The sequence below is a fragment of the Silurus aristotelis genome (genome assembly GCF_946808225.1).
Source record: "Silurus aristotelis genome assembly, chromosome: 7".
NCBI classification, from domain to species: domain Eukaryota; kingdom Metazoa; phylum Chordata; class Actinopteri; order Siluriformes; family Siluridae; genus Silurus; species Silurus aristotelis.
The window spans coordinates 14,886,685-14,900,994 of NC_139580.1; the positions used below are offsets into that span (position 1 = coordinate 14,886,685).

At 42.9% G+C, this 14,310-nt stretch overlaps 3 protein-coding genes across 7 annotated transcripts in view; 1 reads left to right on the plus strand and 2 right to left on the minus strand.

The window, feature by feature from the left end:
• Window positions 1-14,310, plus strand: part of znf469 (zinc finger protein 469) — a 203,880-nt gene that overhangs the window by 107,687 nt on the left and 81,883 nt on the right. The window lies entirely within an intron of this gene.
• LOC310729372 (uncharacterized protein) lies at window positions 5,612-6,435 on the minus strand (the record flags this gene model as incomplete). The annotated part of the gene is made up of 3 exons (XM_083547468.1): window positions 5,612-5,822; window positions 5,913-6,258; window positions 6,358-6,435. 3 exons carry the CDS (start codon window positions 6,433-6,435, stop codon window positions 5,620-5,622), a joined length of 627 nt encoding a protein of 208 aa, XP_083403594.1. The 3' UTR covers window positions 5,612-5,619.
• Window positions 6,628-8,168, minus strand: LOC310729373 (uncharacterized protein; the record flags this gene model as incomplete). The annotated part of the gene is made up of 4 exons (XM_083547469.1): window positions 6,628-6,813; window positions 6,913-7,446; window positions 7,547-7,948; window positions 8,055-8,168. 4 exons carry the CDS (start codon window positions 8,166-8,168, stop codon window positions 6,628-6,630), a joined length of 1,236 nt encoding a protein of 411 aa, XP_083403595.1.

Below are 14,310 nucleotides of genomic sequence, written 5' to 3' on the forward strand. Positions count from 1 at the left end.
CACCATTATAGTGGCTTTGCCAGCTGCACATTCATCCTACAAAAGTCTTGTTCTTCTACATCCTAAAAGTGTTCTACTGGATTCAGATTTGGTGACTGATCTCACGATTCATGGAACAATTTTGTTTCAAGGTGCATTATCATGCTGAAAGAGTTTCGTAAGTTGTGGCTAGTAAGGGATGCACATGGTCAGCAACATTGTTTAAATAGACTGTGACATGTAAATTATGCTTGTTTGGTATTAAGGGCTCAATGCATGGCATGGAAGCATTCTGCACAACATTATACCACCAGCAGCTCGATCTGTTGACACAAAGCAGATTGTTCTTAGATGCATGCCTTTGATGACACAATTTTGACCCTATCATTTACATATCATAGCAGAAATTAACTAAGCATCTTCGGTTATCCAGTTCCAGTGACCTTTTTTCACTCTAGCATCAGATTCCAGTTGCTGTATGACAGGAGTGGAATCGATGTGGTCTCTAATTATTATAGCTTGTCCATTTTGAGTTACTTTTCTGCTCACTACAAAGTAAAGTGTGATTTTTAAGTTGCATAGCTTTCCTGCAACACTACAACGACAACGTCTGGCTATTTCCCTGTGAACTTTCAACAGGTACAGGTGTTATAAATAAATAAATAAAGTGGGCAGTAAATTTTCTCAGGGTGCGGGTAGTTGGACCCAAATGTAGGACGCCAGCGAGGTATATAATCAAGGTCTTAATTAACAAAAAACAAATCCGGGCAAAACCCAGAGGAAACAAGAGGCTGAGTATTCCACGTAAAAAACACACAAAACCAAGTGTCGGACAACTTATGACCACACACGTCCCAGTTTTCCAAAAAAGAACTTCACATTTTGATTCGTCTGACCATAGAACAGTTTTCCACTTCCATTTTAAATGAGCCTTTGACCCAGAGAAAATGCCTGCGCTTCTAGATCATGTTAAGATATCTCTTAATTTTTTACCTAAAGAGTTTTAGCCGGCAACAGCAAATGGCATGGAGGATTGTGTTCACCTACAATGTTTTCTGGAAGTATTTCTGAGCCCATGTTGTGATTTCCATTACATTAGCATTCCTGTATGTACGCACAGACATTGTTTCAGATTCTCTGAATCTTTGGATGATATTGTGCACTGTAGATGATGATAACTTCAAACTCTTAGCAATAGTTTTCTGAGAAACTCCTTTCTGATATTGCTCCACTATTTTTCACTGCAGCATTGGGGGAATTGGTGATCCTCTGCCCATCTTGACTTCTGAGAGACACTGCCACTCCGAGAGGCTCTTTTTATACCCAATCATCTTGCCAATTGACCTAATAAGTTGCAAATTGGTCCTCCAGCTGTTTCTTATATGTACATTTAACTTTTCTGGCCTCTTAAATTTACCTGTCCCAATTTTTTTGGAATGTGTAGCTCTCATGAAATCCAAAAGAAGCCAATATTTGGCCTGACATTTCAAAATGTCTCACTTTCAACATTTTATATGTTATCTATATTCTATTGTTTATGAGATTTGTAAATTATTGCATTCCTTTTTTATCCACAATTTGTACAGTGTCCCAACTTTTTTGGAATCAGGTTTGTATAATGTGGATAAACTCTGTTTTGTATAAAAACGATATCTATACATTGTGTGCAGAAGATGATGAACCACTAAGCTAGACACAATCTATCAGTATTTACCAGAAACTTTGTGTGTGTGTGTGTGTGTGTGTGTGTGTGTGTGTGTGTGTGTGTGTGTGTGTGTGCGTGTGTGTGTGTGAGATAGGTGGGGGTGTGCCACAAAGACTCATTACTTATTGCAAGAATAATATGTATATATTCTTTCATTCATTCATTTTCTCCCACTTATCCGTAATTCGTCTAAGCAGGCCCCCGCATTCGACTGCTGCCCAATCCTCACAGCACCGTCCCTCACGGTCCCTCCTGCAGGTGGTGAGCCCATGGGGAAATAATATATATATATATATATATATATATATATATATATATATATATATATATATATATATATATATATATACAGAGAGAGAGAGAGAGAGAGAGAGAGAGAGAGAGAGAGAGAGAGAAAGAGAATTTCTTACATCTGGGGCCTTTTATTTGTTTAAATGTTATAGGAATTATTTTATCGGAGTTACTATTTGTGCACTGAATTTTGGGTTCCGGTTAGTAGTCTTGGCCTGCCTCAGCCTGTATTCCAGTAACTGTACATATGACATCCTCTCGGTTATTAACTGCTGATGTGGTTCAATGGTATTTCAGATATCACATCATGTGTAGTGAAAAGCACTCTTAAGATGGTGTACAGTTCTATAAATATTTATTCTGTGGACAGGCTTATCTTTATTTCAGAAGTGGGGCTGCATTGTTAAAGTGATATTCGCTCTGACTGGGACGTAAGAAAAAATAGTATAAGATTGGATAAGATACTGATTTCATTTGTCCAGTGAAGTGCTTGTATAATTTTAATTGAACTTGTTTCTTCCTTGTGCTGTACTCTATGTTCTAACTGCAAACACCACCTTCTTGCCATGACTACAGTATTACGTTTGGCCTCTGCAACAGTCTTCATCTAGATTTCTGTAAAACCGTTTGTGAAACTATCCATTGTTCAAAGTAATAAAAATTTACTATTTAACAGTTCATGAGATATTCTGCAGTATACCACAAAGACTCATTACTTATTGCAAGTATAATCCAAAAGTATATATATATATATATATATATATATATATATATATATATATATATATATATATATATATATATATATATATATATATATATATATATACATACATACATATTTTGTCCCTGACAAAAGTCTTGTAGCTTGTGTACAAATTGACCTGAAGTGCCGCTGAAATATATTTCTAATTGGGATTTTTTACAAAGAAATGGCTCATTTTAATCCCAACAGCTTCTGTAATAATGTTTCAGTGCAAAACGAAACTGTCAAAAAGTATTCTAATATTCACAGCTTGGTAAAGCCCATTGAGTCAATTTTTGCAAAGACATAAGTGTTGTTGCCTTGTCATATGAGCTTTCCCTGTGACTAATAATGGATCAATTAGCTTTTAGGTGTGTATAAAAAGAACCCCAGTACACTAGACCTTTACATCAACTGCAACTAGACCTCTGCAAACATGCCTAAGATTCACCCTGAGACTAAAGTTTTGATTATCAAGAGGCTAAAGACCAGATCCACTGCTGATATGGCAGACACCTTCAATGTGTCTCAGCATCAAGTACAGAGGATAAAAAAAGGTTTGAAGAGACTGGAGATGTTTTGGACAAGCCCAGGTCAGGCAGACCCCGCAAGACAACCGCTCGAGAGGACCGTTTGTTGGCTTAAAAATCCAAGGCCAGCCCATTTTCCACTGCAGCAGAGATCCACGAGACTTGGTCACCTGAAGTCCCTGTGTCAACCAGAACAGTTTGTCTCGAAATTGCCTCCATGGTCAAATCAGTGCCAGAATCCAGCACTAAACAAAAGACAATTGAAAAACCGTGTGGCATTTGCCAAGGCCCACAGCCTGCTAAAAGGATGGACGCTGGAAAAGTGGCAGAAGGTGGATTTTTCAGCTGAATCGTCTGTTGAATTACACCACAGTCGCCGCAAATATTGCATGAGACCTACTGGAGCCCGCATGGATCCGAGATTCACCCAGAAATCAGTGAAGTTTGGTGGCGGAAAAATCATGGTCTGGGGTTACATCCAGTATGGGGGTGTGCAAAAGATCTGCAGGGTGGAAGGCAACATCAATAGTCTAAAATACCAAGAAGTCTTAGATACCTCTTATATTCCCAACCATAAAAGAGGCCAAATTCTGCAGCAGGATGGTGCTCCATCGCATACTTCCATCTCCACATCAAAGTTCCTCAAGGCGAAGAAAATCAAGATGCTCCAGGATTGGCCAGCCCAGTCACCAGACATGAAGATCATTGAGCATATGTGGGGTAGGATGAAAGAGGAAGCATGGAGGACGAAACCAAAAAATATTGATGAACTCTGGGAGGCATGCAACACTGCTTTCTTTGCTATTCCTGATGGCATCAATAAATTGTATGAATCCTTGCCGAACCGCATGGATGCAGTCCTTCAAGCTCATGGAAGTCATACAAGATATTACATTTGGATCTGACAGCACCACTACTTAATTTGCTGACATATTTTTGTATTTGCAGTAAATTTGTTCAATTTATGTATAGGCGACAAAACTTTTGTCTTGCCAGAATTTGACCTTTCTGTCTTGATTAAATGATAAATCTTTTTACAGTGAAACTAATTTATTTCAGTGCATTAAACATCATCTGGGAGGGTTTTAGCTTTTCATATGAGCTATTTGTAACACCAATTGATTAATTAAAAGTCAGGTTAATAGCAGGTGTTTCTACAAAATAGATAAGTGTCGGGGACTCTCTCTCTCTCTCTCTCTCTCTCTATATATATATATATATATATATATATATATATATATATATATATATATATATATATATATATATATATAGATGGTCTGTGTATGGACTATTTGTGCACTGAAGGTTGGATTCCAGTTAGTAGTCTTGGCCTGCCTCAGCCTGTATTCCAGTAACTGTACATATGACATCCTCTCGGTCATTAACTGCACATCATGTGTAGTGAGAAGCACTCTTAAAATGTGTAAATTATTATAAATATTTGTTCTGTGGACAGACGTTATCTTTATTTCAGAAGTGGAGCTGCATTGTTAAAGTGATAATCAAGCTCTGACTGGGACGTATGAAAAAATAGTAGGATAAGATACTGACTATGTCCAGTAAAGTGCTTGTACTTACTTTGGGAGGGGGAATGATTGAAAAGGTACTAAAGTTATAGAAGCTCAGAATATTGTTTTTAATATTCACTTAATGGTACAGTATGTCAAGTAAGAAAAGTGTATTTTAACATTGGGTGAATTCCTTTCTCAACTATCAGCTTCCAGTCACAGTATATGGTGAGAGGCTGTGACTTCGGACAACACTAAAGCAAAAGACCACTAGCTGGTTATAGATACCTTCTGCCAAAATCAAATACTATACCTGTCACGCGGCGTAGATGGAGGCGGAGGCAGAAATATAAGCCGGCGTTTTTATTTCATAACAAGGCAGAGCCAACATAAAGCACCCACAGAGCGGGATAAACCGGCACACGGCAGTCCGAAATACAAAAGAAACAAACACAATAACATCCACGGTGCAGGGTGCGGCGCGGCGACAGAGAAGGAGAAGTGTCAGAAGTTCTAGGAGCGACGGGAAACGCACACGCCACCGTGGAGAGAACGAGGAATCAGGAAGTAGACGCTGCGTAGCGTGGGAAGCATACGCGGAGCAGCGAGCCACCAGGAACCTGCACAGACCAAAACGAAACAACACACACGTACATTCAATAACCAACAGTTCGTGATGGTCAGCGTGGGGTTTATATGGGTGGCGTAAGGGGAAACGGAGATGAGTCTCAGCTGCTCCTCGTGAAGCCCGATTGCGAGCAGCTGCATGCGGGTGGGGCACGCACGAGAACAGGAGCGCGGTGCGTCAGGGAATCCCCGGGAAAGCGGGCCGGGGCACTCGGAGGACGGCCCCCCTGATCATCCAGGGCCGAAATGGACCAGGTAGGGACTGCCACGAAGCCGGGGAGAGCCGGGAAGGACCTGAAGCGGAGCGACCCCCTGCAAGAAGAGCCGGAAGGGGACCATGGACGCCGCGGGACCCAGGAGCGGAGCACATCCCAACACTGCGGCTAGGAATGTAGCAAAACCCCTGGCGTCGACCGGAGACAGACAGACGTCACCTACGGGGACCAGGAGCGGAGTACCATCCAGCGCTGCGGCCAGAAACGGAGCAAAACCCCAGGCGTCGACTGGAGATGGAGAGACGACACCTACGGGGACCAGGAGCTGCACGATGCCCACGGGGGAGACTGGAGGCGGAGCGACGCCCTCATTGGAGGCCGGCAGCTGTGAGACGTCCTCTGCGGTGGTCTGAGGTAGCGGGCTGGCCACCACGGGAACCCGGAACGGATCAGCTGCCCCCGCGGAGGCCTGGAACGGGGCCCCTTCCACCACATCGACCGGGAAGGGCGTGACCTCCCTGGTCCTGACCTGAGGCTGGGTGATGTCCTCGCCGGAGGTCTGGACCGGAGCCTTCTCACCCACGGGGACCTGAAAGGGACAGACCGCCGGAGGCGGGGGTGAGTAGACAGCGAGGCTTACCGGCTGGTACACCCCCTGGACGGAGGCCAGAGAGACGGAGCAAAGCCCCCGGTGGTCTTCAGAGGCGGAGCGACCTCATCGGCGGGGAACCGGAACTGGATGGTGTTGACAAACCCCGACTGGAGGTTGGAGGACGTACTCGGCGGAGTCAGGAGGCCCAGCGATGCCCTTAGAGGACCCTTGGAGTGCCATGTGGGAGGAGCTCGGGAGCGAGACGTTGCCGTGGGAGGGGCTCAGGAGCGAGACGTCGCCGTGGGAGGAGTTTAGGAGCGAGAGGCATCACTTCGCCTGCTGCAGGACTGTGGGGTGAGCCGTCGCCTTCGGTGGAGCCCAGGGTGCAGCGGTTCGACTTCCCTTTCGCAGTTCTGGAGTCGAGGTGAGCACTCAGGGAAACCCCTGGGTGAAGGGGCGCTCTTTGGGACCCTCAGGATCGGAGCCTGCCGGGCAGCCTAGGAGCGAAGAGGAGCCCACTGGGTCGCTCGGAGGCGGAGAGGAGCCCACGGGGTCGCTCGGAGGCGGAGAGGAGCCCACGGAGTCGCTCGGAGGCGGAAAGGAGCTCCCTTGGAGAACCTGGAGCGGAGAGGCGGAGCATCCTTAGAGAACCTGGAGCGGAGAGGCAGAGCTCTCTTGGAGAACTTGGAGCGGAGAGGCAGAGCTCTCTTAGAGAACCTGGAGCGGAGAGGCGGAGCTCTCTTGGAGAACCTGGAGCGGAGAGGCAGAGCTCTCTGGAAGGACCTGGAGCTGGGCGGAGCTTTCAGGAGGCACCTGGAGCTGGGCGGAGCTGTCTAGAGGGACCTGGAGCTGTGCGGAGCTTTCTGGAGGAACCTGGAGCTGGGCGGAGCTCTCTGGAGGAACCTGGAGCTGGGCGGAGCTTTCTGGCGGGTCCTGGAGCTGGGCGGAGCTTTCTGGCGGGTCCTGGAGCTGGGCGGAGCTTTCTGGAGGGACCTGAAGCTGGGCGGAGCTTTCTGGAGGGACCTGGAGCTGGGCGGAGCCGAGCTTTCTTGGAGGTCCTGGGGCGGAGCCGAGCTTTCTTGAAGGTCCTGGGGCGGAGCCGAGCTTTCTTGGAGGTCCTGGGACGGAGCAGAGCTTTCTTGGAGGTCCTGGGACGGAGCAGAGCTTTCTTGGAGGTCCTGGGACGGAGCAGAGCTTATCGGGAGGTCCTGGGGCGGAGCAGAGCTTTCTGGGAGGTCCTGGGATGGGACCCTGTTCTCAGAGGCGGGGGAGAGGAGCTGAAGATCAGCCATGACCAACCCGAGTCCCCTGGTGAGAAGCTGTAGGAACCGGGTGCACATGCCAAATTTACCCCATACACATCCCATAGCTGTACGGCAAGAGTGAGGGATTCCCCCGTCAGGAGAGAGAAGACTGAAGTGACCCTGGCTCTCTCCGTCGGGTAGCGGAACGCATTCAGCTCCATAAAGTCAAGTACGCTCCGTAAAAAATTGCCCCATTCTGCCAGAGAAGCGCCAGAGAAGCGCTTTGGGAATCCCATGACGTCATCGTAGGGGTGTGGCGCCGCCGAACATGACCGAGAGTCGGCCGCGAGCTTCCGGGTTTTCCTGGGGGCGGGGCTTGGCGGCTTCGGAATCGCGGCCGAGCGAACCCGCTGACCGAGGTGCGATTCGCGCCGGGAACACGGCGTTAATCCGATCATGTCCTTTCCTCTTTTCTCCAGTTCTTTATTCCTTTTCAGGGGTCGGTTATTCTGTCACGAGGAATCAGGAAGTAGATGCTGCGTAGCGTGGGAAGCATACGCGGAGCAGCGAGCACACCAAAACTGCACAGACCAAAACGAAACAACACACACGTACATTCAATAACCGACAGTTCGTGATGGTCAGCGTGGGGTTTATATGGGTGGCGTAAGGGGAAACGGAGATGAGTCTCAGCTGCTCCTCGTGAAGCCCGATTGCGAGCAGCTGCATGCGGGCGGGGCATGCACGAGAACAGGAGCGCGGTGCGTCAGGGAATCCCCGGGAAAGACAGCCTCCGAAGTGGGCGTGGCAGGGGGGATTCCTGACAATACCTCACCTTTATTGTTTACATATGCATCTAGCAGTATATTTACACATAACACTAGGGGTAGTGTTACATAAACCAAATTAGAAAGTAAAAAAAAAATAGTGGCGAGAATTATTAGAACATGCAAAGCAAATGTAGTAGCAATAAATTAGTTTCTGTCTTTTTACCATGTGCTTAAATGGCGATGTGGCATTATTTCAGTGCAGTAAATGCAATTTCGTATTCCTCTTATTTCTTTCCTTTTTTTTTTCTCCATTTTTCCGAAAATGTTCACCTCTCTTTCCCAGAATTCATCACCACTTCTCATTTTCTTTATAATTTTTTCAAGATGAGTCATATAAGTGCTTATTATACTAGTTCTGGTTTAGATCAAGTTATGTTTGGCTGTCATCCCAACCTCAGCACTACCTGACATATTTACCGGCTCACCCAGTCAGTTAGCTCCTCTGTGAGTGCTTGTAAGCCCCCCAACAGCCCTAAGAAGAATTATTGAGCAGTGTGTATGTGTGTTTTTAATAAGTATAGAGGAGGAATAAGTGGTGTGTGATATGATGACACCAGTGAACAGTGGAGCTGCCAGTTTAATAGACTTTGTGTGTCTGTGTGTAATGTGTGTGTATGTGTGTATATGTGTGTATGTGTGTGTGTGTGTGTGTGTGGGGGGGGGGGGGTCGGGTGGGGGGGGGGGGGGGGGGTTGTGGGGGGTGGATAGGAGATGATGAAATCCTGTCAGTCGAGTGTGGTGGATGTTGTGTGTGTGTGAGTATAGACTTGTGTCTATGAGAAACATGAGATGAGGATTGTGAGAAGTCACAGTGTGTGTTAGACAGTGTGGGAGTGGGTGTCTGTTTGTGTGCAGGAGTGAAACTAGCCAAGCTTTAAAACTAAATGATAAAAAGTGTGTGTATGTGCATGCGTGTGTGTATGTGCGTGCGTGCGTGTGTGTGTGTGTGTGTGTGTGTGTGTGTGTGTGTGTGTGTGTGTGTGTGTGTGTGTGTTTAATAGGGAACAGAGAGGGGCTATTAGCTGTGTGTGATAGACAGAGTGGGTGGTGTCAGGGCCTTCATTGCACACTTCAGTATATCACTCTAATGATCCTGCACTGTGACAGTGAGGAGAAAGTCTATTGCACTCGTCCTGTCTCCACTTTAAAGTTCATTCACAAAGCCTTGCCTGCAGCACAACTGAGTTTCAAAAGGCATATACAGATTCATTAAGTAAGGAATGGCTAAGAACAGTGATTATACGATGCTTTTATGTGTTACAGTGGGGGTTTTGTTTCCCTCTCTGATTACTACTGTGTCCAGAAAGTGAGATAGGATCAAAATACATGATTTGATTGGAGGGTTTGTTGGCAGGTGAAGAGAGGATACCCCTTCACACAGAGCATAACCCCATGATTTTACACCTGTCAGGCAGATACTTTTGATCCTCTTTTATAAAGTGAACACAGACATGCGTGTCTGCTCGCAGCGCTACACATTTCAGACATCTGAAAATTCCTTAAACCTGTTTTTGAGGCTTCTGTTACAGTTAAGAGACAAATTTACAGCCAAGGTTCTGGAAATGTTTTTTTTTTTTTTTTTTTTATTAAACTTTACCTAGTTTGTAAGTTAATGTATGTATATGAGAGACATCTATACCCTTATTTACATTTGAGGTATAGGATAAAATCTAACTATGCAGGTAACAGTTTAGGGTTAAGGGCTTTGCTCAGTGATTCAGAAACTCTCTGGAATTTGAACCCATATCCTACCTGGCTTTTAATGCTAATGCTAATGCTAATAAATCCTTATAGTTTTATTTAGTCATTTGACAGAGTAACTTTTGTGAGGTGGTATTAAATGTGCCAGAGTGGCCATTATTATATGGGTATAAACAATGTATGATAATGTAGGGCTTGGCAAGATATTGCCTGAAGATGGAAAGGTCTTTAGCCATTTTCCGCAGGTATGGAGATGCTGGACTATAATAACTAGACAACTGTGTTAGATATTAAAGAAGGACATGCCAGTTGCAGCCAGGATAATGTAGAGCCCTGAAATACAAGAGCAAAAATGTTTATTTTATAGTGCAATAGGGAAACAGTCGGGTGGAATTACTAGAGATGTCGAACAAGAGAACTTATAAATCAGCAAGCAGCAGGGTATATAACATTTTATGAATCGTCTATTAGCTGTATTAATTGTATGAATCAGCAAGCAGCAGGTTGAATAGCAGACACTTGGCACATTATATAGCAGCACCGTTCAGGCTAAAACAAAAAAAGCTTCCTATAATTGTAAACAAAATCTGTAAGAAAACTGCAGAAAGCGTACAGCAGTTATGGATATTATTACTTGACAAAAATAAAACTCAAATCCAAGCATGCTAATTATAGCCTAATACACTAATTATACCAATGTAGTTTACTGTACTAGTATTTTTAACACTGTACTGAAACATCAATCCTAATAAACAAACATTCCAAGTACTTTAAAACACTATATTTATTTCTTCTTCTTAAAAGATTTCTTTGATAAATCTTTCAGGCCTACAATGTCAGGCAAGAGTGGAGATAGCTGTGCAGTTTAAAATGTATTCACCTTGTTCATATGACCATTTGTTCAACACATGGAAGTATGTGCCAACACACCTTTCTCCTAAATCCTACTCCATTTCTAGAACATTGTAACTCTTAGATGGCTATCGTCACCTCAGTAGCGGTGGCCTCAGCATTAAATGTAAGGATTTATGCCCTCTGCTGAAGAGTTTAGCTGTATGTTTCCCCTGAACATAGCATGCAGAGCTGTGGTTAAGGTGCTGGCCCCTCTTGAGTAATGTCTGATAACTGGAGATAGGTGAAAGTGCAAGCGTTAATGGTTTCACAGTCCATCTAAACATCCCTTAGGAATCGTAACTGAGAATGAATGTGTTAGTATTAATTTATTGAGTTTTTAGAATGTGCATATATGTGTGTGTTTCGTTTTTGTGCTTTTACTAACACTTTTGTCATAGTGGAGTGATGCGCCGGCTACAGTGCTGTTAGACTCCCTTGTAATGAATCAGCGTACTGCAAAAACCCACAATGTCTCAGACTAAACTGTGTTCTACACAAACACACACGCACCCTTCCATTACCTACCCCACATCACAGTCTTGTCTAGACACCCCACATGTGTTCCTGGGGCTGGGGTGGAGTTGCTGGAACACGTGAGATAGTCTGTGATTGTTAAATGAACAGAACAGCAATAGTGGCAGTGTGCAGGTAAAAAAAATTGGAGCTTTTTGGTATTTTTGGAGATTGGAGTGCGATGTGTTAAAAATGCTTTCTTGATTCTGCCCTTAAGATTGTCTGCTGTTACCGTATTTGGATGCTCTGTTGACACAAAGGGCAGACATGTAGTTCTTAGCCTTGCTGTGTCAGTGTGTTGGATAACATAAGATCTACACTCCACACACTTTTCTTTGATGGCTGACTTTGCAGTGAGTCAGAGGTGAATCAGCTGTGTTCAGACACTGCACTATCGTGTTCCATTCACAAAAAAAAACGTTTGCTGTTCTGACCCAGATCTTGGTGGGGATGTTTTATTTTTGCGTTGGTGTATATTTCTGGGCACTGTTTGGTACCAGATGGCTTTTTTGGCACTGCTGGAGATCATACCAACTCTCTCACGGACATTTAGTCTAAGAAATTTGAACAGTAACAGAACAGGGTCACAGTGTTTAAATAGCAGAAACCATCTGCACTCTGGTTAAGAAAACAGTACCGAAGGATACCAAAGAAGACCTTAAAACATTACTGTCCACTCATGGCTTATACGTTTGCTAAATGAAATAGGCCTAGCCACGAGCCAGTGCTATTGTTTTAGTTTTGGCAATATCAGATTCAGCAATATTTTAGGATTAGGTTTGCTTGTAAAGTGGCATTATTGTAGCTGTTTTTTCCATCCTTGGTAACTGCTTTCTTATGCAAGTTAAAATTGTTATAGTGTGATTTTGGTCTTTCTCTCAGTAATTGTGACTTTCCAGTGATTTTATGAATTTTAAGTCTCATTGGAAATGTCATTCTTATTTAAATCATTTAAGGAAATCTGTTTACTACAGACCAGGTTTTTCAAAAACACAAGCCTAGAGAGCTGCTGTACCCTTTTTTTTTTTGCATATACACATAATCTGTTTAAAGAATACAAATCAATTGACCATCTAGCTGAACACCATTTTGAAGACAGTAACTGTTCTTCCTCTTTCTTATTCTTCTGTGTTATGATAACTGCAGCTCTATTTAAAGTGCCAAATATAACTGCAAATGTAATGTTTATTGACTAGGCTTGACCTGAACGCTTCCTTCATCTAAAACTAATTAGCTTATAGTGGTCTACAATCAGAGTCTGAAAGAAATCTTAATGGCAACTTGACCCACACACATTGAATTTGACTTGGTACGTGAAGCTTCCAGTACATCCACAGACTTGAAGACATGGTACAGATGCTATGCAAAAAAAAAGTAAAGGAAATACAACATTCTATGCATATTGCTAATAATTTAACTTAGCATACTTGACCATGATTTAGTCTAACCATGTAACATTTATCAAAAACTTTGAAATCAACCAGCAAGTATTACCTTCTGAGAATAGGGTTAAGTTGACGGAAATTCTTCAAAGCATTTTAGCTATTTCTGAATGAGGTTTCAACATATACCTAGTGTACATATATCATCACTATAATAAAACAATGAAGAACCTGTCATTAAATAAAAGGCTCAGTGCTCGTCGGTATAAACACAGTGTTGAAATAGCAATAGTATGTTATCATGTATTGCTTTGGCGTTTGGCTTTGTGTTTTTAACTTTCCATAACACTTTAGACAAAACAAGGACAAAGACATTTATGTCCATAGGTCTTGCTGATGTTTCTTTGTCATACATGTGTAATAAAAGTGGCCAATTAATGTATTTTTAATATTGAATATTTAATAATAATATTAAATTGAAAATATAAATTTATTACAAGTGTTTTTCTTGTTGGCTCTGCAACCCTCACCAAGATAAAGCAGTTACGTACGGTGTGAATGAATGGTTAAATGTTCCAACCATTTGCAGTTCAATTTGAAGTTGTGGAACATCTGCACATCTGTAAAACAAACTAGTTATCACTTGAATTATAACAGCTATTATACTTGCATTGTAACATTCCCACACCCACTTCTTTGTTTCATATTTTGTAAAAGGATAAAAAATGTTGTCATATCCAAGGCAAACTGCAAAGCACAAAGTCTTCTGTCTTTTTTTTTTTTTTTTACCTGTGCTGATCCTGGAGACTTCTTTTATAAAGTTGAATAAAAATTCTTCCTGACTTTCAGAGTACTCATAATCTGTTTATTCCTCATAAAATATTTGTTATAATTTTGCCAGATGTTCAGTTATCAGCCGTCTTTTTTTTTTTTTTTACTCCTTGCTATTGGCTCTAGTTTTATTAATTTGTATTGATAATCTGGATTGACAAATGCACTTGTTTTTAATAATGTTTAAAGTAGGGTTTTTTGTGTGTCTTTTTCATAGCTAAACTATTTCCTTCTTAATGAAAGACCAAAACCAGTAACTACATCAGAGTTGGACAAAAAAAATAAAATAAAATAAATAAATAAACAGAAAGCTGAAGAAAATAATGACTGACAACGTGGGACAAAAACTAACACAGCGGCCAAGGAAACGCGACTGGAAAAAGGTGTTTAGAGACCCTGCTCTGAGTTAGGATGGCTTGAAAAGCCCAAAGCAGTACGGAACGCATTAGAAGTCTCCTGGAAATAATTCACTGTTCTTTTGTAACAATAAGTAGAAATCTTTAGTCTCAGGCATTTACTGGCCCTAAGACTTTGAAAGTGGTGCTGCTTTGTATGGAGTGAATAAAGCAAAGTTCAAATGCAAGATGGAACAATAAGGGCTATGGAAGCGTCAGCCATGTGATTTCATACCATGCTCAAGCTTTCTTTAAAGGGAATTTTCCAAACTCACACACACACACACACAGAGTCCCATGAATTAATGTGTGGGTCGTTTCCTAG